At 44.3% G+C, this 26,238-nt stretch overlaps 1 protein-coding gene across 10 annotated transcripts in view; it reads left to right on the forward strand.

Annotated features, from left to right (window-relative positions):
- The window catches only part of TNRC6A (trinucleotide repeat containing adaptor 6A), a 221,366-nt gene extending 201,433 nt beyond the window's left edge, over positions 1-19,933 (forward strand). For 3 of the 10 annotated variants that reach the window (XM_037740596.1, XM_017534421.2, XM_037740597.1), the window contains 8 exons: positions 2,255-2,386; positions 9,510-9,668; positions 10,592-10,732; positions 12,344-12,451; positions 13,856-14,077; positions 15,747-15,817; positions 16,558-16,697; positions 17,133-19,171. In XM_037740596.1, coding sequence (XP_037596524.1) covers positions 2,255-2,386; positions 9,510-9,668; positions 10,592-10,732; positions 12,344-12,451; positions 13,856-14,077; positions 15,747-15,817; positions 16,558-16,697; positions 17,133-17,508 — 1,349 coding nt within the window. In that variant the 3' untranslated portion in view covers positions 17,509-19,171. Of the gene's footprint in view, positions 1-2,254; positions 2,387-9,509; positions 9,669-10,591; positions 10,733-12,343; positions 12,452-13,855; positions 14,078-15,746; positions 15,818-16,557; positions 16,698-17,132 lie in introns of all 10 variants that reach the window. The other 7 variants (XM_037740592.1, XM_037740593.1, XM_037740595.1 and 4 more) reach the window with 3 other exon arrangements.
- The last annotated feature ends 6,305 nt before the right edge of the window (positions 19,934-26,238 follow it).

The raw sequence follows: 26,238 nt of genomic DNA on the forward strand, positions 1-26,238 counted from the left end.
TGAGACAAAGTCTTGCTCTGTTGCCCAGGCTGCAACCTCTGCCCCCGGGTTCAAGTGATTCTCGTGCCTCAGCCTCCTGAGTAGCTGGGATTACAGGTGTGCACCACCATGCCCAGATAATTTTTGTATTTTTAGTGGAATTGGGGTTTCACCCTGTTGGCCAGACTGATCTTGAGCTCCTGACCTCAGGTGATCCACCCGCCTTGGCCTCCCAAAGTGCTGGGATTATAGGCGTGAAAATCACACTATTTCAAAAACTCCATACTCATTTGAAGTGCATTAGAATAAAGGAAACATTTCACTTTTTTAAGGCCTACCTGTCTTAATCATAGGCTATTAAGGGTGGGAAGGCGGATGTTCTTATTAGAAACAGCATACCAGAGAATTTTTGAGCAGTCTCTGTTGGTGAAATAGCTGGTAATGGTCACAGTCACATTTGCTAGCTCTCAGAACTTGAAGTTTTAATTATGTCTGAGTATGTGTAAATGATTACTCATATAAATAAGAAAATGGAGGTAAGAAAGGAGATTGCCTTTCTTATGCATGTAACTCCCCACCTCTACCCCACTCCTTTTTTTCTCTGTTATCTCCAGGCTTTTATTCACTGGATGGAGATTTTGTATTTATATGTTTTCTTTTTCCTACGTCTCTTTTTTCTTCTGCCCTTGATTATATTTTGACCCTTGATTGTTCATGCCCTGTTCATTTTGCTTTTTCTTTCCGTCTTTTCCCAAACAGCAGTTTCTTATAAACCAGCTTTGCTGGTTGTCAGCCAGAGTGTTTGAAGACCTTTAGTTATCTGGCATGTTCTGGGCTGTGGGCAGAGCCTGGGGCATGCTGTTGCCCCTGCTGCTGCCTCACTCTTTGGTTGAACTGGTTTGGCTCACCTGGGACATAAATTGTACTTTGAGTCCTTAGGATTATTAGTAATCTCTGTGCATTTCCAGAAACACTTCCCTTGTCAGTTACTACTGAGGGTAAATACTGTAGAAGCCATTTAGTGGTGGTCAGGTGATGTCAGAGACAACAGTTAGTGGTGAAAGAATGATACCCAAGTACAGGGAGAAGTTTCTGTCGCACCACTGAAGGGAAGTGGCTCTTCCTATTTGACTACACACTTGACATATAAATTGGGCCATATAAGGTCTAAGTGTAGGATTTCCTGCCCTGGCCAGCTTTTCAGTGAGGGATACTTCTTGATTAAGAAAGTCTGCTTGGCCCATGCAGACACTGATACAGTTATCTAAATTGGGCAGCAGGCTATAGCCTGTTGGCCACATTTGGCCCAGTGCCTGCTCTTGTAAGGTTTTGTTGGACACAGCCACATTTTCTTTAACCTGAGGTCTGTGGCATCTTTCATGCTGCACCAGCAGAGTTGCATGGAGACACAGGAACCATTTGGCCCACAGAGCCTGATATACCGGCTGAACCTCTGCAGAAAAAAATTATTAGCTCCTGATCTGATTGATGGGTCCAAGAGTAGCAAATTTAGTTGCCCTCTGCAAAATAGGCATGATATTAGAGAATTCACATTGTTAAAGTTTTCAAGTTATCAAACTTGAAAACTTTGGACTTAACATGGACTCAACAGATCAGAAAATTTAAAACAGTTTAATTTGGAACTTTAGAGTAAGAACCTCCTGGGTTTTAACTTGTTAAATGAAGATTGTGGCTCCCACTGTAAAGTCTTCATTTTTAAACAAGTGCTTTTAGGTGATTCTAATTTTAATAGTCCCTGGATTACTTTTTAAGAAAAACTAGCTTAATAGTTTTCTAACCACTGATCTAAGGTTGAAATTTCCATTCTTGTTCCAAGAGAGTACCCAAGTTTGAGGTGCCTCATCAGGAAAGGTCAAGTGAATTGTGCCTTAAGATATGGCCATCTCCTCCTTAGGTGTAATTGCTAGTGCAGGACATTTTTACTTTCGAATTTACAAGCAAAAGATAGCAACTGAAAGTGACCACAGATCTTCATGCATGGTACACTTGGGCAGTAGCTAAACAATTGCATTTTATTCAAAGTAAACTTATAAATTTGGCTTCCTTAAAACTTTTCTCCGTGTTGTTTCACCAAGGAATTGAAAAATCATCAAAATTTTTTGGAGAAATATTTTCTACATATCACTAAATTATAGTATTAACAGTTATATGGTTTGAAAACATTAGATTCGTTACCTTTTTTTCTAGGAAATAGTTGTGCTACTAGAACGAAAATGTGCTGTATTTTATAATGTTTTGTTTTTTAATTTTTCAGGCTTGAACTCAAACTTGAATGTAAATATGGATATGAACAGTATTAAAGAGCCACAGTCAAGACTAAGGAAGTGGACTACAGTGGACAGCATTTCTGTGAACACATCTTTGGATCAAAACTCCAGCAAACATGGTATAAAATACATTGTTAATCTTATTTACCAGAAAAACAAAGCAAACCTGCAGAATATCAGATTTAGTCCTTTATTTTATTTTAAATATATGTTTTCAAAGCCAAATTATCTTAGAAATTTTCCTCATTTTAAAAAAGCTATTAAGTCTTAGTTAAGAGACTTTCAGATGAAAAGCAAAATTCACCTCTACTCTGTTTTATAAAGAAGAGATCAGATGATGCATTTTTTAAAATTATTTAAATTTTTGTAAGTGATTTTATTCTAATATTATTATACTTATTAACATTTACTAGGCCGGGCGCAGTGGCTCACACCTGTAATCCCAGCACTTTGGGAGGCTGAGGCTGGATCACGAGGTCAAGAGATTGAAACTGTCCTGGCCAACGTGGTGGCGTGCGCCTGTAGTCCCAGCCACTCGGGAGGCTGAGGCAGGAGAATTGCTTGAACCCGGGAGGCAGAGGTTGTAGTGAGCCAAGATCACGCCACTGCACTCCAGCCTGGTGCCTGATGACAATGAGACTCTGTCTCAAAAAAAAAAAAAAAAAAGTTACTAAATTTAATTTGATATGTTCTTAGTAGGATATTTAAAACTTCTACCATGGGGTCCCATTTTGTCACCCAGGCTGGCATGCAGTAGCATAATCTCAGCTCACTGAAACCTCTGCCTCCCGGGTTCAAGCAATTTTCCTACCTCAGCCTTCTGAGTAGCTGGGACTACAGGCCTAAGCCACCATGCCTGGCTAATTTTTGTGTTATTAGTAGAGATGGGGTTTCACCATGTTGGCCAAGGATGGTCTCAAACTCCTGAGTTCAGGTGATTGTGATCTACCTGCCACTGTCTCCCAAAGTCCTGCCATTACAAGTGTGAACTACTACACCCAGCCCATAATTTTATTTTTCTTAATTCCTTTTATATGGACACATTTTCTGTATATATCTCGTTGCTCTGTGTAAGTCATATAGATTTAACAGTATTGTCTTCTCAGCAATTAAATTTTTTTTAGAAATGCCATGTTCATCTTATTTAGTATTATCCATTTACCCAGCAAATATTAATCGTTGTCTTCTGCTTTCCAAGGCTGTGTTAGCACCTGAAATACATAGCCACATATGTACATACATGCACACAGTTGAACATATGTATGTATGTAAGTAAAAATACTTGCCCTGGAATTGCTCATTGTGAACAAAAGTATGTCAACAGCTTCAGTACAATATAATAGGTAATATCAAAGTTAATATTTATAATAGTTTAATAATACAGAGTTCCTTAGGAGCACTGAGTCGGGAATAACTGTGGGTGTGGTGGATCTGCAAATCTAGAAAGACTTACCTTGAGAACAGTAAGTTTACCAAACAAACAGGAAGAACAAGAGAGAATAGTACATGCAGGGTTCAGGGTTCGAAGAGGACTGCCTGGGGAATTCTGTATCTGGGCATAACTGGGGGTGAAGGTGCAAATGACAGAAAGGAGGTAGATGAAGGTGGAATAGTAGGTATGGTGCAAATCGTGGAAAACTTTTCTGCCATTAATGATTTTAAACATGAAAGTGATGGGTATCTAGAGGCAGTTAAGACTTAAAGTAGTCTAGGTAAGAGAAAGGTCAGTGGACATGAGAGCGAGTGCACTGAAGAGAGTTTCAGAAATTAAAAGCAGAAAAGCTTGGTAACTCACTGAACTCACTCTTTCATTCAGCAGTGTAAGCCTGAAACACCTGCATAACTGATCAGCTAGTCAGTCTCCAGCCCCTTCAGACAGACCCCTCAGAGGTCAAATGCAGGAGGGATCCGAGTCTCAGGCAGACAAGAATCGGTGTTAACTGTAAATCATATCACTGGCTCACTGCAACCCTCATCTCCCAGGTTCAAGTGATTCTTGTGCCTCAGCCTCCGAGTATAGCTGGGATTACAGGTGTGTGTCACCACACCCAGCTAATTTTTGTGTTTTCTGTAGAGATGGGGTTTCACCATGTTGGCCAGGCTGGTCTCAAATTCCTGAACTCAGGTGATCCACCCGCCTCAGCCCCCCAAAATGCTGATATTATAGGCATGATCCACTGTGCCCAGCCTGGAATTTTTCTGACCTGAAGAGTGAGAACAGGGAGTTGAGACAATGAGGAAGTGACAAAATAAATATGAACCCTAAGTTTGAGACCTAGCTCTGCTACTGATTGATTCTGCTATTCTAGTCATGCACCACATAATGGCAAAGCTTCAGTAAACGAGCCATCTATGTAACAGTGAGTCCATTGAGTTTGTAGTAGCATCTTTTTACTGTACCTTTCCTGTTTAGCTATGTTTAGATACACCTGCATTACTCAGTACAGTAACACACTGTAGGTTTGTAGCCTAGGAGCATTAGGCCATGTCATAGGGCTTTGCTGTGTAGCGGGCTCTGCCATCTCTGATGTTCACACAAAAATGAAATTGCCTAATGTCTCCAAATGTAGCCCTGTTAAGTGACATTTGATTTTAATTAGGTATTTGGCAAGTAACCTTTCTGAACTTGAGGTCCCTCTGCCAAATGGAATTAATAATAGTACCTTTTGGGCTATTTTTGTTTGTTTGTTTGTTTTGGTTTTTTTTTGAGACATGGTCTCACCTCAGTTGCCAAAGTTGGAGTACAGTGGCACAATCTTAGGTCACTACAGCCTTGACCTAGACTCAGGTGATTTCCTCCCCACACCCCACACCCCCACCCCCAGCCTCCCTAGCAGCTGGGATTACAGGTGTGCACCACCACATCTGGCTAGTTTTTTTTTTTTATATTTTTAGTAGAGATGGGGTTTTCCTATGGTGCCCAGGCTGGTCTCAAACTGCTGAGCACAAATGATCTGCCCACCTCAGCCTCTGAAAGTGCTGGGATTACAGGTGTGAGCCACTGCATCCGGCCTAGATTTATTTTAGATTTGGGGGTACCTGTGCATGTTTTTGCACAGGTATATTGCATACTGGTGGAGATTGGGCTTCCAGTGAGCCCATTACCCAAATAGTGAACATTTTACCCAATAAGTAGTTTGTCAACCCTTGCTACCCTCTCCCCTTGTGGAGTCCCAAGTGTCTATTATTTTCATGTTTGAGTACCCATTAGTTAGCTCCTGCTTAAAAGTGAGAGCATACAGTATTTGATTTTCTCTTTAGTTTACATGGAATAATGGCTCCCAGCTCCATCTGCGTTTCTGCAAAAGACATGATTTCATTCTTTTTTAATGGTGGCCCTCTTGGGATGTTTTGAGGATGAATGAGACAATGCAGCTCAAGCCCTTAGCTATTGGAACAGGGTTAGACACATCAGTGGTCAGCAAATCGTAGCCATCATTGCCATTACTGTCTTCATCACTATCTCATCAGATCCCCTACCTTCAAGACAAATACATTTCTCCACGGTACATTTAGGTCCATTTGCTTAAACTGAACGTATCATGTATGTTTTACATTTCATTTTCCTCATGTTCCCCTTGTGTTGATTAATGAAATACAATTGGACCCCTGCTGCCTCATTATGTCATCTATTTCCCTTTGATTAAATGAAGTTTTCCCTAATCGAAATTGTTCTTACTAGAAAAAATATAATGTTTGTCATCTCAGGTATAAGAATTAATCACTTGGAATGTGGTAATTATGCTTGCTTCATGTATCCTTGCTTCATGTACACCCATTACTTTATTTATGTCCGATTTCACTCCCAGATGGCTTTAATTCTGCTTATAGAACAGATACATAGTTCACACAGATCAGATTGACAAGATTAAGGACACCAGAGCCAGAGGGGAAATGGGCACTGTGGAGATGCACTGAGTCAGGGATAGGTCAGTGCCCGCCAGCGAGGGGTTGGAGGCCCTGTCGCGGGCCAGCACCATCATCCCTGAGACTTGAAGTCAGAGGAAGGAATGGGGCTGGAGTGGCATGCAGGGCTTGACTGTGCGGTAATGGACATTCATAGTGGGAGCCGGCCAGAGTTGCAAGCCAGGTTCTATTTACATCCACCTCAAACTCAACATGAATGGTGGAGACTTGGTTTTCCCTTTCACACTCTGATTTCTTCCAGTGTCAATGGATTATACCTCTGCCCGTGAAATGCCTGAAGCTAGAAAATGAGACTTACTTACTTTTTTTTTTTTTGGAGACAGAGCCTTGCTCTGTCACCCAGGCTGGGGTGCAGTGGTGCAATCTCAGCTCACTACAGCCTCTGCCTCCCGGGTTCAAGCAATTCTCCTGCCTCAGCCTCCCGAATAGCAGGAATTGCAGACGCCCACCACCATGCCCAGCTAATGTTTGTATTTTTAGTAGAGACAGGATTTTGCCATGTTGACCAGGATAGTTTCAATCTCTTGACCTCGTGATCCACCCACCTGGGCCTCCCAAAGTGCTGGGATTACAGGCGTGAGCCACCACGCCCAGCCCCATTCTTTGTTTCATTTTTAAGACAGAGTCTCCCTCTGTTGCCCAGGCTGGAGTGCAGTGGTGTGATCTCAACTCACTGCAGCCTCTACCTCCTGGGTTCAAGCGATTCTCCTGCCTCAGCCTCCCAAGTAGCTGAGACTACAGGCACCTGCCACTATACCCGGCTAATTTTTGTATTTTTTTTTTTTTTTAGTAGAGACGTGGTTTCACCGTATTCGTCAGGCTGGTCTCAGACTCCTGACCTCATGCTCCACTTGCCCCAGCCTCCCAAAGTGCTGGGATTACAGGCATGAGCCACCGCACCCGGGCTTTTTCATTCCTTCTTTTTTAGCAGTTTATTGAGATATAATTTACTTTTAATTCAGTGGCTTTTAGTATATTCACAGTGTTGTGTAGCCATCATCACAATCCACCTAAAAAGAACCCCTGAGCTATCATAGCCCCTCTGCCATTCTCCCTTCTTTCCTAGCCATAAACAAAAACTAACCTACCTTCTGTTTTCTATAGATTTGTCTTTACTAGACATTTCATTAAAATAGAAGTATGTACTTTCTGGCCCTTTGTGTCTGGCATGCTGTTTTCCAGGCTCATCCACATTGTGGCGTACAAACTTCATTCCTTTCAAGAGTTGTAATGGAACATGCCACCGTTTGTTTATCCACTTAGGAGATGTCTTCCTTTCTTCAACCCCCATATCCATCTGTAAATAGTGCCCATTCTACTTCCAAAGTACACGGTTTATGCATGGATGACCCCTCACTATCTCAGGAGCCTCTAACGGTCTTCCTGCTTGCATTGTTTCTCTCACCTCCAGTTCATCTTCCACACAGAAGCAAAAGTGATCTCAAACAAATTAAATTGTATTACTTCTTGTCTTAAAACCCTTCAGTATGAAAGAACTGGCCAGGCGTGGTGGCTCACACCTTAATCTCAGCACTTTGGGAGGCTGAGACAGGCAGATCACTTGAGGTCAGGAGTTCAAGACCAGCCTGGCCAACATAGCAAAACGCTGTCTCTACTAAGAATACACAAAAACAGCCAGGTGTGGCCCACACCTGTAATCCTAGCTACTCAAGAGGCTGAGCGACAAGAATCACTTGAGCGCAATCACTTGCAGTGAGCTGAGACTCACTCTTTTAAAAAAGACAAAAAACTCCTTAGTGTGGCCTGCCTGCAAAGCCCTGCATCCCTACATGAGGGTGTTGCAAATTGTAATGCCTTCAGGGACTGGGATACAAACATGGGTGGAGCTGGCAGGGCAAGGGCCAGTTTGGAGTGCTAGGTCCTAGGGCTGATTGTAGCATGCACCTCCCACCTCAGGACCTTTGAAACAAAACATAATGGGGCATCCCTGCCCTCTCATCCCTCCCTGCATGGGAGATCAGGGCCCAACTCCTTAATGTTACTCACTCTCCCACTTAGTTTTCAGACAAAGTGATTTTGCATTTTCTCAAACATGTCACACTTTTTCTCATGAGGCCTTTGTGCAGGCTGCCTACCAGCTGGTATCTCTTCCCCAACCCCTCACATGCTAGCTCTGCCCCTCTTTGCTACACACTCTCTTTCCCTTCTCCGTTCATTTGGTTTTTGTTAGAATACAGTGTCACCAAGTGCAAGGACCCCATCCATCTGATTTGCCTTTCTACTTCCAGCACTTAGCACAGCGGCTGACACAGTTCCAGTGAGAATGGTGTGTCTTTCCGCTTGTATTAATAGTAAAGCGTTTGTCTTTTTTTTTTTTTTTTTTTTTTTTTTTTTTTTTTTTTTTTTTTTTTTTTTTTTTTGCATCTTGCTCTGTCACCCAGGCTGGAGTGCCGTGGCATGATCTTAGCTCCCTGTACCCTCTGGCTCCCAAGTAGCTGGTATTACAGGCATACATCACTGTGCCCGGCTAGTTTTTGTATTTTCATTTTTGTATTTTATTTTTTTTAGTAGAGATGGGGTTTTACCATGTTGGCCAGGCTGGTCTACAGCTCCTGACCTTGTAATCCATCCGCCTGAGCCTCCCAAAGTGCTGGGATTACAGGCATGAGCCATTGTGCCCAGCCTGCATTTGTCATTTTAATGTGTGTTCAGATATGTATCTGGAGAGTAAATCACAAGAAAACAAAGGATAATCTCTAAGTGAAATAGTGCTTTTATGGGATTTCACACTTGTTTTTGTAACAGCTATCTTTACCAGTACTGTGTAGTCACAAGAAGGAGGAGCATAGGGTGGAAATATGAACATCCTGATAGAGAAAAGTATTGATCTCTTTTTGTTGCGTATAATCTTGTGGGCATAGCGGTTTTCTGGATTCTCAGATCCACCTCTTTGCACTCAGAGTGCTCCCTACCATGGTTCTTCCTTTATCACCATTTGTTCCCTCCTTCTGTGTTCCTCATTCATCCTCCAAAACAGGAATTTCCCACCAAAGAGTTCACCAAACTCAATCTCAATTTAGTCCAAAATACAGGTGTTTTAATGATTTGGAAATAATTTTATACTAATATTCTGGTCACTTAATGATGTTTATGGGCCTCATATCCTTGAAATGAAATTCACGGTGGTCACTTTCAGACGTTCTTCAAATGAGACGTTAGAATCTCAATATAAAAGAGTTACTCCAGCGAACACAGATCCAATAGAAAGTGGTCATGTTACATTTGAGAAAGTGTAAGAAATAAATTTGATGGTGCATTTTTGCTCACATTTCTCTGTTATTCTTCTCTTGTTAGGTGCTATTTCAAGTGGTTTCAGGCTGGAAGAGTCTCCATTTGTTCCCTATGACTTTATGAACAGCAGTACTTCACCAGCCAGTCCTCCAGGTTCTATAGGAGATGGCTGGCCACGTGCCAAATCGCCTAATGGCTCTAGCAGTGTTAATTGGCCACCAGGTAAAATTTTTTCTAACAGTTTCTTTCATGAGACTGTGTTTCCATTAAGGTTTTGTTACATCTGGACTTACTACTGATGTAGCCCAGATCGGCGTGATTAGACTGACCTGTGCGGATGAGAAGGAATGCAGAAGTGATAGAGGAAAAGTTAAGCATGAAGTCTTGGGCAAGTGAGTGTGTCAGCCTGTTCCCTATGCCGTTATGCTCAAGCAGCAGAGGTAGAAGTGAGTCCCATTGACCAGCATGAAGAATTCTATTAAAAATTTTAATTCATTATTTCTCTTAAGTTGTGTCAGGGAGTAATTTGCAGTGTTTTCATTTGTACATAGGAGTTAACAGAAATGCTTCTATGGCCTGCTTTGTCCTACCTGAGTTGCAGTAGCTTTGTGATTTGTCATAAAGCACTTTTAAATGTTACTGTTTAAGAATACAGGAATCCACGGCCAGGCACAGTGGCATATGCCTGTAATCCCAGCACTTGGGGAGCCTGAGCTGTGAGATCACTTGAATCCAGGAGTTCAAGGCTACAGTGAGCTATGATTGCACCACTGCACTCCAGTCTGGGTGATAGAGCAAGACCCTGTCGCAAACATACATACATACATATATTTACACACACACACACACACACGTATGTATGTGTCTGTATACATACAAGTACACATGCATATATGCATATATATGTGTGTATATGTATATTCACGTTCAGAGAGATTATTTCAGTTGTAAAAACTTGCAAGTTATTTGTAAAGAATAGCTCTATAATACTAATTATATCACTGAACCATCCTCTTAGAGTGTTAGTATAAATTGGAAAATATTTGAGAGTTGCATAGAATTTAGGAATAAAGGTTTTGGATATCTAATAATGGATTTTAAAATGATGATTAAGCTTTGAACTGATTTTAAATTTCCATTTCCAGAATTTCGTCCTGGTGAGCCATGGAAAGGTTATCCAAACATTGACCCTGAAACTGACCCTTACGTCACTCCTGGCAGTGTCATAAACAATCTTTCAATTAATACTGTGCGGGAAGTTGACCACCTCAGGGACAGGAACAGTGGTACGTAGGGGTGCAAATCCATTTCTGAGTGAGAATTAACAACACAGCTTAAGAATGGTTCATGTAGTGCCAGCTACTCTGGGAGACTGAGACAGCAGGATCGCTTGAGCCCAGGAGCTTGAGGCTAGCCTGGGCAACATGGTGTGGGACCCTGTCTCTTTTCAAAACAACAAAAAAAAGAAGAATGGCAAACAACTTCCTATTTTCCCATAGGTGGCTTTTTAATTTGGCTGCTTTTTAAATGATGAGAATTTCATCATCCTTAGTATGGCAAACATGGATATTAATTTAATAAGTTAACATGAAGGACCAGCAAACCTGTGCTTTCCAATAATTGTATTAACTGAATGAAAAAAAAAAAAAACAAATGAAGTTATATTACTAACTTTATACTGAGTTACAAGATTATGATTATTTAAAAAACAAGACCTTATACTTTTATATTTATATACTGTGAATATTGAAGGACTTTTGTCTGGAAGAGCAAATTAAACTGTCTCAGAGAGTAAGAATAAGACCAATTTAAGGATCCCTGCAGTCCAGATGTGCTTTTTAATTGGTTAGCAAATAAAATTATCCTATTACCTGCCACAGGGTTACTTTTCACCTCAAGGCATTTACATGTGTTTCATCCATGATTTTGTACCAGAGGACTGTTAATGAATGAATTTTTAGATATTAAAATATACTTTCTTTTTAAAATACCATCTATACTTTTATAAAGCAGATGTGAAGCAGCCACCATGTTGCCTTAGACGTGTAATTTGCTGAGGTAACAAGTGTCTCTGCACCAGCAGAGAAGAGTCCTCAGCATTGCGAAGCGTCTATGTTTCACAGACAGCTCTGCCCCCTTTGGAGGACACGAAGCCAAGCATAAATTCTCACAGCATGGGAGTTAATTGAAGAATCTGATGGCCTATAGAAAGGCTCTGAAAGTCAGGAGAGTTTGGATTTGATGTTAAAGCAAATAGAGCATTGACGGCTTTGGGTGGAAGAGTCTTTAAGATGGGGTAATCTGGCTGCAGTCACCAGAGTGGTTTGGGCTGGTAGACCAGTCAGGGAACTGGTATAGTAATCCAGATGGTGGTCAGGTCTAGAGCTCAACTAGAGTAGTACTGAAGGGGGTTTTGAAAATGGAAAGCAACACCAGGTTTGGGAGCCTGAATATAGCGAGTAATGGAGAAGGCTGAAGGCTCAGCTCACTGGCAATGCCTGCGGCTGGGTGCCTTAGAGAGCAGGCTAGCCAGTAAGAAGTCCCTGGGTCTCAGGGGCAAGTTAGGAGCAGCAAGACTCAAACCTCCTTTTAGACCCAGTGCTGGGAAGCAGAGCGCAAGTGCTGTCCTGGGTGGGTGGACCTCATTGCTAGAATGCATCCTCACAGCCAGTGAGGACAAAATCAGAGGGAAAATGCCTGTGCTGAGCCAAGGCAGAGACAGCTGGCGAGCTCGCTCAGCGTGCTCATTTGAAGGCAAGAAGGAAGATGTCTCAGGCATCATCTTGTTTCCTTTCTTGTGGCATACTGTTAGACCTCGATTTCTCTGGAAGCTTTTGCTTTTTCTTAACCTCCACATCCCTTGCCCTGGTGGCTGATTGGACTTTTCCCTCACACAGGGTCATCCTCATCCTTGAACACCACGCTGCCTTCAACTAGTGCCTGGTCATCCATTCGTGCCTCCAACTACAACGTTCCCCTCAGCAGTACAGCACAAAGCACTTCAGGTGGGCCTCGCCTTCATTCAGGAAGGGAGGGTCATAGCCAAGGCCGCAGTGTTGTTTTAATGCCCTCTTCTTTTTGTCCATAGTCTTCTCAGGGAGTTAAGAGGTTCTGTTTGTGAGCCTGGGAAATTATTTTTTAACATCATTTATTCCTTTTAAACTTACTCTACCCAGCGGTCATCTACTAAAATCAGTTTTCACTGAACCACTCCCACTCACCTGAGAGCCACAGCAGCTCTGTAATTAAATGTAATTTAATCCAAACTAGTTTTCAGACTATCTTAAGTGATGGACCTTAAAAAAAAAATTGCCAGTCCTCATAGACTGATACTTTTGTAAAATACGGTAAACATGAATTCCGAATTGCTAGGAGAATGATGGCATGCTTGAGAGTTACAGGAATGTCAGGTTGCTTTTGGTCTACACATGTGCACTCTGAATTTCTGGACTCATCCTGTGGCAGATTAATATGAAACTGTGTTGTGACTGCAGCCACACCCTGAGTAGCACTGACCTAATGCACACGCACTTTGTAAGTTAAGTAAGAAAAGAGTTGATAGTGATGGAGGATAGGAATTGTTCCCTTCCTTGCTGTGCCCCCATGCTTTTAGCGTGACAGTTGATATAGTTTACTGTGTACCCGGTCCCTGCATACCACTCATGTCCCCATTGCTGCAAGGCCGTGTGCATCAGGAACAGGCCTGCTGTCTTTTTCTTTTCTCTCTTTCCTTTCTTTTTTTGCTCTCTTTCCTTTTCCTTTCCTTTCCTTTCTTCCTCCATTTTACTTTCCTTTCTTTTCTTTCTTTTGTCATGCAGGCTTAGTTTTGAATCCTGGCTCTACATTAGACCCATAGACAAATTACTTACCCACTCTGTCCTCAGTAGACTGTGTCGAGATCACAGACAGCACATGCCAGGTGCCCAGTAGCCAATGCATGGCGCAGAGAGGCAGGCAGCCTGTGAAGATCTCCTGTGACAGCTCCCGATTTGGGGCTCTTTTGCAGTCCTTTCTTCCCTGAGTAAACAACAGAGTTCTAAAATTCATTTAAATGGCCTGACTTTCTTGAGTGACTCGATTACGGTTATTAAGAAATTCACAATTGCTATTTTAGAGCAATTCAAATTGTTTTCCATTTCAGTTAGAGTACGGTTTTGGACACTGGCCTAAGAATTTCATAGGTCTTAAAACGATTAATAACGGATGAATGGCTTGAGTGTTTTGAGGGAGGGAGGCAGTTTCCTTTGGGCTGATTTTCTTTTTTCTCAGTGTAGTTTGATTTGGAGGTTTTAATAGAGTTTCTTTTGTTTGTTAGGTTTGCTTTCTGTGGGAGATTGGATGTTGTTATTTAAATTTCCTCCTTTAAACATTATTCCTCCCCTCTCCATTTTTTTTCCCCCTTTGAGTAGCCAGAAATAGTGATTCCAAATTGACATGGTCTCCTGGTTCAGTTACAAACACCTCTCTGGCTCATGAGCTGTGGAAGGTCCCTTTGCCACCTAAAAACATCACTGCTCCGTCCCGCCCACCTCCGGGACTGACTGGTCAGAAGCCACCCTTGTCTACGTGGGATAATTCTCCCCTTCGTGTAGGTGGAGGATGGGGAAATTCTGACGCCAGATATACCCCAGGTAAGATGCAGTACATAAGGTGGTTTTCTGTGGTTTATTTGCAGAACGCTAACCAGTACTAACAGTCGAATTTAATAGAGACCTGAACAGTAGACTATTGCGTTACCCTCTGTCAGATGGAATGAGAACTCAAAGAAATGATCCACCCAAAGACACACAACAGGCCACAGTAAACTTAATGGATTGGGAAGCTCCGTTGTCTCAGACGTTCCTCAAGACTACATCTTAAAATGTGTAATAACTTCCTGCTCGTGGCAGGCTTAAACCACATCACATGGAGCAGAAACCAGTATTGGGCAAGTCTGGAACTGGACCTTGAAGAATAGGGCCTGTTTGGGTGGTCACTTGGCCTGTATTCAACATGAACATTTGAGAGTGAAAGAGGGTGCTGTTGACTAATCATACAGGGCCAACAGCCATAAGCCAGAAGGCCCCGGCAAACTCTCCTCATTCTATAAATGGCTAGCATTGGCATCATGCTCTGCCTGCACCGGCTCCACACCATACACGCACACACACACACACACACCCAGATTAACCTAGCAGTTTCCACAGTAAATACAGTCTTATCCTTCACTCTACCTTGCTTGCAAACTACACCACACATTCCCATCTTCAAGCTGAAAATGAGTAATAAAACCTCATCAGTATTTTCTGATCGAATGTGTAATTTCTGATCTTTAGACGGGTGATTGGCTGTAGGAAAACTTGCAGCTTTTCCTTTGGGTGGGGGTTAATTCACAGGAAAAGAACACTGAAGTCCTTGCCAAGCTTCCAAATGCCAGTTAACATAACTGGTGTGATGTGAGTGGTTTTTGCAGGCCACAGACATCTATCTGGGTTCCAGCTAAGACTGGCAGCACACAGCAAGGGGCGCTAGTGAAAGTGGCCAGGAGCCTACCCCAGGGAGCCTTGATGCAGTTGAGTGGGATCAGGAAACCTGTAGGAGTAAGCCAGGTAAAGCCGAGGGGCAGGCTCTGCCAAGGCCCAGACACCTGAGAAAGCACAGACACTCCCGTTGGAGTACTGAGAGGATTGTCGGGGATGGGAGAATTCCATGAGAAGTGGATAGGCGTGAGCTGTGTCATGGAATGGTCTTTCCAATCACCCTGAAGTGTTTGTGAGGCGCCTTGAGTCGTAGATGGGGTCAGGGGTGAGGCTTTACTCCCAGGGGGAGAGTGGATGCCATGGAGGCCCAGCAGGAAGGCCAGATGGGGAGCCTCTGCAGTAACGCAGGTGAAAACAAGGAACATCTGTGCGATGGCAAGCTCTGGAATCCCCTTAAAGCTTCACACTCTGAAGGACACACAGGCAGAGTACTCAGACATTACTGAAGCCTTCCTCAGAGGGTATCGTTTGAGATGATTTTAGCTCCTATCAATGAGAAGATCTCAAAGAGAGAATGGCTGGGTTTTATGGCTCACTGCCCTCCCATGTGGTAAGCTGGGAGCCATTCTGAGCTCACTCTCCCCAGAGGCAGGGCCCTCTGCCATGGAGTTAATGCCTGGCCATGGCTAGAGGGAGCTCAGATTGTGAGCCTAGGGAGAAAGCATCCCTTGTAGAAGTGCAAGGAAATAAAGGAAGCCAGGATGCAGAGTGATCTGCAGAGTAACTCTAGCTGTATTCATCCAGACCTGGAAAACTGACTTGTCCTTTTTTCCTCGTTTAGGTTCCAGCTGGGGTGAGAGCAGCTCAGGGAGAATAACAAATTGGCTTGTTCTAAAAAACCTTACACCTCAGGTAAGGATACCAGATAACCCTGGTTTATGTGGCTATGTCAGGGAGCATGGGAACAGAGGTTCGGGTCTGGGTGTGAGACGAGGGCTTGTAGGTGGTAGTGAGCCCAAGCAGAGGAAGTACCAGAGGACTGGTCTGTAGACCTCAGGCAGGCTCTGGTCAGATCCTGTGGTTCACGCCGTAATGTGCCTGGGAACCAACCAAAAATACAGATTCCCAGGTCTCACCCAGAGATTGAGTCAGTAGATCTGGGCGAAGAGCTGGGACTCTGCATTGGTTTGAGGGCCTGCAGATGAATTTGACAGAGGTGGTCCTTATTCGCATGTGGAGAAACTCTGGTCTGCCCCAAAGTGAGAGCATTTTCTTAGCCCCTGGCCTGCCCCCTCCTCTGGAGGCTGGGTGTTAAGCGCCCACCTCCTCCTCCCCCAGGGAGCAGAGCTTTGATGGATGCTGTCCTCAGGGCAGGGAAGAGAGAAGACATGGAGTCATAGCAGGGACAATGGCTCATAAGGAATTGGGGATCTGGGGAGTGTCCAGGAGTCTAGAGGCCGGAAAGGTATGGCTCTGGGAGCAGTGGAGGTGGGGAGGGTGGCTCTGCACCCAGTTAGAGCAATGAGTGTCAGTGAAGAGTAATGCCAGCACAGAGCCTCAGGGAAGAGAGGAGGGACAGCAGTGCAGCCTGGGATGGCCTCCCAGAGGACCCTCAGTGACCCCTCACTGGTGGTTCCCACGCTGTTTCCTAGATCGATGGCTCAACTCTGCGCACTTTGTGCATGCAGCATGGCCCACTGATCACATTCCACCTGAACCTCCCTCACGGAAATGCTCTGGTCCGCTACAGTTCAAAAGAAGAGGTAGTGAAGGCACAAAAGTCTCTGCACATGTAAGTTGGCCGTTGGACTCCCAGTTGGAAGAGTCTTGGGGAAGAAGTTATGAGAGAGTACAGCCTGGCTTGGGGCAGCACACAGGGCCCTGTGTGGGTGGGTCCTGTATGGGTGGCTCCTGTGGGCCGCAGCAGTGCCCTCATTCCGAGACTGGCACTCCTAAGCGGGGGAAGCAGACCTGGCCAAATGGCCCTAGAAAGTCCCTTACATTACCCGTGGGAGACCAAGGAAGTTCACTCTGGGTGAAGCACCAGGCCCCAGAGAGCTGTTGGCGCACGCTCGGTAAAGGGAGGGCTCACAGGTCATGTGGTGTGGTCTCTCCCTCTGCGCGCTCCGTGGCTTTTCTAGCAGAGACAAGTTGTACCCTCACTGGGAGTTAATGAAGCCCTCCTGACGCACCGTCCTCACGTGTCCGCGGTGCCTCTCTCCTCTAGGTGTGTACTGGGGAACACTACTATTCTTGCTGAGTTTGCCAGTGAAGAGGAGATCAGTCGTTTCTTTGCACAAAGCCAGTCTCTGACCCCTTCTCCCGGCTGGCAGTCTCTCGGGTCCAGCCAGAGCCGGCTGGGCTCCCTCGACTGTTCCCACTCATTCTCCAGCCGGACCGATCTCAATCACTGGAATGGTGCTGGGCTGTCGGGAACTAACTGTGGAGACCTTCACGGCACTTCACTCTGGGGGACCCCGCATTATTCCACAAGCTTGTGGGGTCCTCCAAGCAGCAGCGACCCCCGAGGAATTAGCAGCCCATCTCCCATTAACGCTTTTCTTTCTGTTGACCACCTGGGTGGGGGTGGAGAGTCCATGTAACAGTGTAGATGCAGACTCACCGACCGGGACCTCAGACGCGAGGGAAAGGAGCACTAAGTGGGGCTCGCCGCCTGCAGCCAGGGGCCGCCTGTGGGAACAGCTATTCTCTGCACATTTTCCACTTTGTTTTCCCCAGAACATATCAGTTTGAATACTTGAATCATGCAGGCCAATATTATAATGTGAAAAGGTATCTACTCTATTTACACTCCCAAATAGCGCCATACATGCTAAACCGTAGAGAATGAGCTCGCTTGTGTCTATTCATCATGTTTAGCCTTCGGATTTTTTTTCCTTCTATTCCTCCCCCCTTCCCTTTTTTTCTCTCTTTTTTGCGAAACCATATTTTGGGCTGATAACGTATGAGCTTTTCCCTTTGCACTGAATGATGTTCTCTCCGTCTCATCGGCAGTATGGGGGGCAGCTGTCCCAGTGTCAATGTTTACTCAAGGGTGTTCTTAGGAGGCGTGCGCTCTCTACTATGCCTTGATGTTGCCTACCTTATTGTGGTATCGTGGAGTTTAAAAGATCAAGTTAGGATGCTGACTTAGGATTATTAATGAAAGTGTTGCACCAGTTTTTTCATGTTGTAAAACTAAAGAATTTCGCTCTGCAGTTTGAAAAACTGTGGCCACAGCTGTGACTTGCAGCCCACCTGCCACCCAGGACGGGCCCTGCACTTTGAATAGGCTTTCCATTTTGTTTTGGAGGTTCCCACGTTGAACCTTCTTGTTTACAGATTTTTTTGTTTGTTTTTTGAGAAAAAAGAAAATGTTTACTCTTCCATCATTTAAAAAAAATGTAAAAGACAAAAAAAAAAAAAATGGAGGATGATTTAAAAGATGCTTTCTATCTCTGGGAAAAAGGAGCAGCATTTGGCCATGTTCTTTTGTTTTTCTATTCCTGTCCTAAATCAAAGAGCATGGTTCTCAGGAAAACCAGTTCCCCAGTTAAAAAAAATAAATAAAAATAAAAAAAACAACAAAAAAAACTCCTTGTAGTTTCTTATAGGAAAAAAAGAAAAACCCCAACTTTTAGCACTGATACTACATATTGCTCTGTTAAAGAATTTTCTCTGCCAAAAAAAAAAGAAAATACAAAAAAACGCTTAAAGCTGGAGTTTGACATTCTGCTTTCAGATGCTGTCTTTTTATTAGTGAGTGATGATGGTTTGCTAATAATCAATAGGTAATAATTTTTTGTAATCCCATCAAGTGGCTCCATATGTTTCTGCTCTCTTGTGACTGTGTTAATGTTTAACTGTTGTACCTTAAAGCCGAAATCAGTAACTATGCATACTGTAACCAAGGTATTGGGCTTACAGAGTTGTTTGTTGTATAAAGAAAATTTTAAATGTTGTTGCAAACTAACGAGTTACACCATTTTAAACTTTCTTTCCTCCCCCTTTTTTTGCTCCCAAATGGTATTATAATGCTTGCTTAGTCAAAGAAGAGAGACTAAACAAGGGTAAAAATTTTAACAGTACAGAATTTGCCATCATTTCATTGCCTTGATTCTAACTGTTTGTGTCCTAAGATGCAAAAGAAGTCAGTGGCTTTTAACTGTTTACAAATAGAATGTGATTGTAAAATGTACAGTTTGGTTGTGTTTGAATTATGAAATTTCTTCAGATATAATAAACCATGACTTTTTGGCTGCTCAACATTAATTGTCTCTTTTTTGTGAATTTATTTGTAGGCTCTTTTTTATAATGAAAGTTTCAAAGTTGCTATGTATGAGGGTTCTCATAGAGCAACTGATTAAAAATCTAAGCAAATATTTGAACATTTTATCTGAACTCATCACAATTTCACCCTGAAATAATGTGAGAACAATGGGAAACTGTAGCTTGCTCCTTCCCACCCTCTCTGAGCATCTTTGGGATCTTGTTGCTCAAAACTCTTCTGTGACTTCATCTTCCCCACCATTTGTGCCCATCTCAAGCCTCAGCAAGAAACCATGTGGAACATGAAGCTTAATGACTTGACAGTGTACTAGTGTTAAACTCTCATACCTCTGTTACAAAGCGAGAAACGCCACACCCGGACTGGCCTTTTCTTCCCCCTTCACGGCCCTCGCTTCTCCCTCCAGGAGCTCGGGGCAAAATCTGTGTATGGATTTCAGTGTATGACTTCTGATCATGCTCCAACTTGCCAGGTGTAAGCTAATGTTGTCGGACACCTTACGATAAGCAGATGTTATTCAGTGCGTTCAATGTATATTGACTTCCATACTGGTTTTTCCAAAAACCAAAGGTAGCTTTGAAAAACCATGTCTGGAAATGTTTGGAGCGTTAAGCTGATTGACCTTCTGACCTTGGGGCTTTGAGTAGTATATAATTCATAACTGCGTTAATTGTATTGTTAAAGTGTTTGGGAGTTTTTTGCGCTTGTTATGTGGAAATAAAGTGTTTGATTTAAAATTTTTTTAAAGTGGTTTGGATCTTTGCCTAGTCCTTAAATAAATATAGCTCTATTCCCTAAGCCAGTGTTACTTCTCGGTCTTAATCAATCCCAACTGCCAGTGCCTGGGTGCTGCCCTTTGTCTGGCAGAGACCTGCTGCTGATCGTGCTGCACCCTGGCTCAGGGGCCTTCTCGTCACTCACAGCCGCCAAGAGTTGGGGTAAACTTTCTAACACAGGCACTTATGCACTTTTTTTATTTTTTCTTTTTTCCTTTCTTCCTTTGCTGTCTTTCCTCCTTTCCTCCATTTTTTTCTTTCTCCTCTCTTCCTTTTCTCTTTCTTCCTTTTTCTTTTTCTTCCTTTCCTTTTTCTATTTTTTCTTCGACAGGGTTTCACTCTGAATCCCAACTCATTGTAACCTCCATCTCCCAGGCTCTAACTATTTTCATCACTCAGCCTCTCAAATAGCTGGGATTACAGGTGCATACTACCAAATTTGGCTACGTTTTGTATTTTTAGTAGAGATGGAGTTTCCCCATGTTGCTCAGGCTGGTCTCAAACTCCTGGGCTCAAGTGATCCATCTGCCCATCAGCCTCCTGGAGTGCTGGGATTGCAGGCATGAGCCCCCACGCCTGGCCCCACAGGCATTTACACATTTTCAAATATTCCTCCCAGCTCTGCATGCCTGGGTGTGTTCCCAGCTCTAGTGATCCTCAGCATCACTGCCGTGCTATGCTCCCCACCCCCAAAGACTAGAGGATAGCTTGCTCTGGGCTCCCTTCCTGCATCAAGAGTAATCAGCTCCTTCCATCATTTCGAGGCGCTGTGCTAGGCCACCACATGCTGATAGGCTCTCATCTTTGTAATCCACCTTGTCAGATGGATGGTAGTGGCTGAATAAATACTGCAAGGAATAATAGCTGTCGCCTGTTGACATCTGAGAACAGGAGATTGTGGCAGTGCCACACCATTGGCTTGTGCAGGTGGATGAACTGGCAATGACACGAAGGTCAAAGCAAGGTCCTTGACCCAGAGGATCAAATTCAGGTTAAATAGCATGAAGGTGGGGGCTGAGATGAAGGAGGAATATTTGCATCAAGACAGGGATGGCTGTGCATGGTGGCCTCATGCCTGTCATCCCAGCATTTTGGGAGGTTGGGGCAGGAGGATCAGTTGAGCCCAGGAGTTTTAAGACCAGCCTAGGCAATAAAGTGAGACCCAGTCTCAAGAGAGGTGGGGGGATGACAAGTTGAGGTTGCACTGAGGAAGCCGACTTAACATTTGGCTAAGGCATCATTTCTATGCATTGGGACTTCATTGGTTTTCCCACTTCTTCAAAGTTTGCTGATTCTTTGATTTCAGCTGTGGAGGGGGCTGTCTCTGAACAAGAGCCAGAGCTGGAACCCATGTGGACCTTGACAGAGACCAGTCCTTCAGCCCTGGTGGAACTTTTCCTGAATAAGTATTTACAAGGTCTCAAACTCCTGGGCTCAAGTGATCCTCGAGAGGTTGTAGTGAGCTGAGATCATGCCACTGCACTCCAGCCTGGCAGTGGAGACAGAGTGAGACTCCGACTGGAAAAAAAGAAAATAGAACAGATTATTTGGCCGTTTTAAAGGTTTCTTTTGCTTGTTTTTGCTGTTGTATGAATGCCTGCCTGTTTGAATATTGGCAAAGGAGTAAATAAGTTGACATCAAATGTTTAAAAAAAAAAGGTCGTCTCAGTAAGTGACCGCAAGACTCTAGGACCCTGTGCTGTGGTGAGGTTTGCTGGGGTCGGCACTTCCAGTCCCCAATGCCTAGCCGTTGACCCCTGGGGGCCCAAGGTGCAGGGTGGGGGCTTCTTCCCTGGTTCTACTTTGGCACCAGAACCCAAGCCCCTTGCCATCATTGCATTCTCTAGAGTTACTGTGATGAAAATGAGATCGTGATTAAATCTTGAGTGATTACAAAATTTTTCAGGCATAAAGCTAAGGGGTATTGGGTACCAGCAATGAACAGGTCCTTATGCATACGCAATAAAAGGCCTGTTCTTCTCTTTGGGAACTTGTTTTTGGGTGCCTGTATTTCATTTTGTTTTTAATTTTTGATTTAATAACATTGTCTGATCTTATTGGGTTTTTAATTACCTCTTGCTGGATATGGCAAACAACAATGGTCTGTTAAGGCTTCCTTTTTTGTTGTTGTTGTTGTTTTGTTTTTGTTTTATTTTGTTTTGTTTTTGAGACAGAATCTCACCCTGTCACCCAGGCTGGAGTGCAGTGGTGTGATCTCAGCTCATTGCAACTTCCACCCCCTGGGTTCAAGCGATTCTCCTGCCTCAACCTCCTGAGTGCTGGGATTACAGGCGCCTGCCACTGCACCTGGCTAATTTTTCTGTTTTTAGTAGAGACAGAGTTTCACCATCTTGGCAGCCTCCCGAAGTGCTGGGATTACAAGTGTGAGCCACCTCGCCCAGCCAAGGTTTCCTTTTATTTGTTTTTAGAGACAGGGTCTCACTCTGTCCCCCAGGCTGGAGTGCAGTGACACCATCGTGGCTCACTGTAGCTTCAACCTTCTGGGCTCAGGAGGTCCTCTCACCTCAGCCTCCTGAGTAGCTGGGACCACAAGTGCGCACCATCATGTCCAGCTAATTTTTTTTTTTTTTTTCCTGTAGAAATGAGATCTCACTGTGTTCCCCGGGCTGCTTTTGAACTCCTGTGCTCAAGCAATCCTTCCACCTTGACCTCCCAAAGTGCTGGAATTAGACATGAGCTATCGTGCCCAGCTAGTTTTCCTTTTAAATAAATGCATTTCTGGGGCCGGGTGTGGTGGCTCATGCCTGTAATCCCAGCACTTTGGGAGGTGGAGGTGGGTGGATCACCTGAAGTCAGGAGTTCGAGACCAGCCTGGCCAACATGGTGAAACCCCATCTCTTAAAAAAATAAAATAAAAATAAATACATTTATGTTGTATTTAACAAGAGAGTTAAGTTGAAAGAAGTTGTTAGGTAAATAACAGTTGAGGCAATGTGCAGAAATGGCAGAAGTTGTGAGTGTCTGAGGTCAGGAACCATGACAGAGGAAGAGCTCTTTCCACATGCCCTTTGCTCTTGGGAGTTGCTACTGGTTATTGGTTAATGTGGTCTTTTGGAGTCAGACCAACCCTTTGTCATGGACTGTCGGGCTATAAGGAGTCCACGGCTGGTATCCCAGCTCTACTTAGGGACCCAAGATGCCTTCCATCCTTGCAGCACTGTCCTCATCTGCATAGGCACAGGTAGGTCACTTCCAAACTCACATTCCAGCCAGTGGGGAGAGAGACGGAGTGATGGGGAGAGCATGCTCCTCCCCACTAAGGTCTTGACCCTGACTATGCCCATATCCTATTGGGCAGAAAAATCACACAAGCAGGGAGGCTACAACTCGTAGTTTTTATCCTTGTTCCCAGCTAAGACATCACACTTCTGCTGTTAGGGAAGGAGGAGAGAGGGGATACTGGGAAATAGTATTGGTTCTAAGAAGGGACCCATTAAATGAACTATACTTCATCCAGAAGCCGGAATAGCCACTAAGACAATGAGATAGATGTATATAAACTGCTATCAAGAGGTGTCTTTTTTTTTTTTTTTTTTTTTTTAAGGCAGGGTCTCACGCTGTCACCCAAGCTGGAGTGCAGTGGTGCAATCTCAGCTCACTGCAGCTTCAACCTCTCAGGCTCAAGTGATCCTCCCACCTCAGCCTCCCAAAGTGCTGGGATTACAGCTATGAACCACCACGGGCCCAACCTGCTTGAAGCCCTTATTGGTCAAACCTAACTGGATGCCGGGAAGTAAGGAAAGCCAGGTGTGTCACCTGAAACCTGCAGTAATCAGCTTCATGGGGCACTGAGCACAGTAAGGAAGGGTAGAAAAGGGATCCAAGGTGGGTGATGTGTTTGAAGAGTGAACATTAGCCATCTCCTCTGGGAGGGTGTGGAGGAGGAACCAGAAGGATCTGGACCTTGAGGCTGGATGGGAAACTAATTTGGAAGTTGAGGCAAGAATTTACAAAAGCCAGAATCAGGGCTGTAGCATAGAGATGGAGGGAAGAGCTAAATGCATGAAGAACCAATGAGATGAATGCTGGGGTCTGTGGAGAGTGAAGGAGGTAAGTCTGGGATAATCTCCCACTTCTGACTTGGTAAACTGCTACTAGCCAAGGGAAGGAATCCTGGAGGATAAGAGTGGGTTTTCTGGTGCAGGGAGTGGTAGTTGCATATACTATATGATGTGTCAAGGAGCCTGGGAAACAGCCCAGTTGAGCTGTTCAGTTGGCAACTGCGTTTAGTGAGGACACTTTAATTTTTCACCACTGTATCCTTAGCATCTAGCTCAGACCACATAGTATGTACTCTGAAAATATTTTGGTTGCATGGATGGTTGGATGGACAGAGAGATGAACAAACAGAGATGGACAGATGGACGGATGGATAGATGAATGCATGGATAAATGGATGGATGGATGGATGGACGGGACAGATGCATGGATGGACAGATGCATGGATAGATGGATGCATGGACAGATGGATGCATGGACGAATGGATAGATGGCTGGATGGTTGGACAGATGCATAGATGAATGGATGCATGGATTAACAGATGGATGGATAAATGGATGGCTAGACAGATGCATGTTTAAGGAAGGAACCAATAATAAAGATACCAATTTGGGTTTATGAATCAGAGATGATGGCTGAGGCATGGAAATGGGTGAGTATGTAGAATGAGGGCTGAGGAAATATCATTTGAGGAGAAGAAAGAGAGACTAGAGGTCTGAGCAGGAAGAGTCAAAGATTCGAAGAGGTATTGGTGAGGTGAGGGTTGGGCATGGACGCCGTGAGAAAGTGGAGTCTCAGATCTGGGGAGAGGGGAAAATTCCGGGAAGGAGAAAGCCCCAGTCTGAAATGCTGCCCGTCAATAAATAAAATCTGTGGGGAATGCCATGCATGGATGGACCTGTGACAGTGGAGATGATTTTTGGGGTAGAGGCAGAAGCCAGATCCCAGTGGGGTGAGGGGTTAGTGGATGATGGAGGTGAAGGTGGCGGTGTAGGTTGGATTCCCCAAGAATCACATTCTGAGATGCGGATCGGAGTGGAGGTGGCTTATTGGAAAATATCCTCAGAGTGCATTGGTGAGGGAGGAAGGCAGGCGGGACAGGGCAAAGGGAAAATTGAGTGGTAGTGAAGTGGTAACAGAGGCCTCAGCCAACCTTGCAGGGAGCTGTGCAGCTGGGATGCCCCTCAGATATGCCCTGCACCCAGGGAAGGACAAGGACCTCCCCACTGACCAAGCACTGGATTTAGGCTGTGGATTTAGGAATTGTCCTTCCTCTAGCTCAGCTGGGAGCCAGCTGCCACACTCCCCAGCAGCCGTGCAGTGAATGTCTACCTTGCAGGGAGGTTGGCTGCGTCCGACAGGGAGCGGCAAGTGTAGATTCAGAAACTGATCAGTGGAGGGAAAGAAGGAGAGCCAGTGCAGCCGCTAGAGGGAGACAGAGGTCAGAAAAGCCTTTGTGTGTAGCTCTAGTTCATAGTTTGAGAAACACTGCAGTGTGATCTTTTAGGCTGGGAGAAGCCCCTAGAGAGCGTGAGAATGAAGACCCAAGAGTGAGGACAGACCTGCCACACTTTCTGTTTAATCCCCAGAGCTTAGAACACTGCCTGGCACACATTTCCACTTAGGAAATATCTGCTGAATGGCCAAATCCATGAATGAATACATTCCAGACATTTTAACACTGAATAGCAGAAAGAGTGCTGATATTTAGCTCTGTGAAGAAATACATAGCCATGTAAATATAGGAAAGTAGTTGAGGCCAGGCACAATGGCTTACACTTGTAATTCCAGCACGTTGGGAGGCGAAGGCAGGAGGGTTGCTTGAGTCCGGGAGTTAGAGATCAGCCTGGGCAGCACAGTGAGGCCCCCATCTCTAAAAGTTACAAAAATTAGCCAGGTGTGGTGGTGCACACCTATAGTCCCAGCTACTTTGGAGGCTGAGGAGGGAGGATGGCTTGAGCCTGGGAGGTCAAGGCTGCAGTGAGCTATGATTGTGCCACTGTACTCCAGCCTGGGCAACAGGGCAAGACCTTGTCTCAACAACAACAACAAAAAAGCACTTAAAAAGGGAACCAAGACATTCAAATACTGCCACACCTTTGTAGTGCACTCACGATTTCATGGAAGCCCCCAGAAGCCAAGCATCTCCCTCCATCCTCTAATCCTCCATCTTAATGTCAACCAAGGCTTCTTTCATGTAAAGTTGGTCCATGTTTTTCCATAAGAACCCATTTATATAAAGGCTTTT

This window comes from Cebus imitator, unplaced genomic scaffold (assembly GCF_001604975.1).
Source record: "Cebus imitator isolate Cc_AM_T3 unplaced genomic scaffold, Cebus_imitator-1.0 Scaffold85, whole genome shotgun sequence".
In the NCBI taxonomy this organism is placed as follows: Eukaryota; Metazoa; Chordata; class Mammalia; order Primates; family Cebidae; genus Cebus; species Cebus imitator.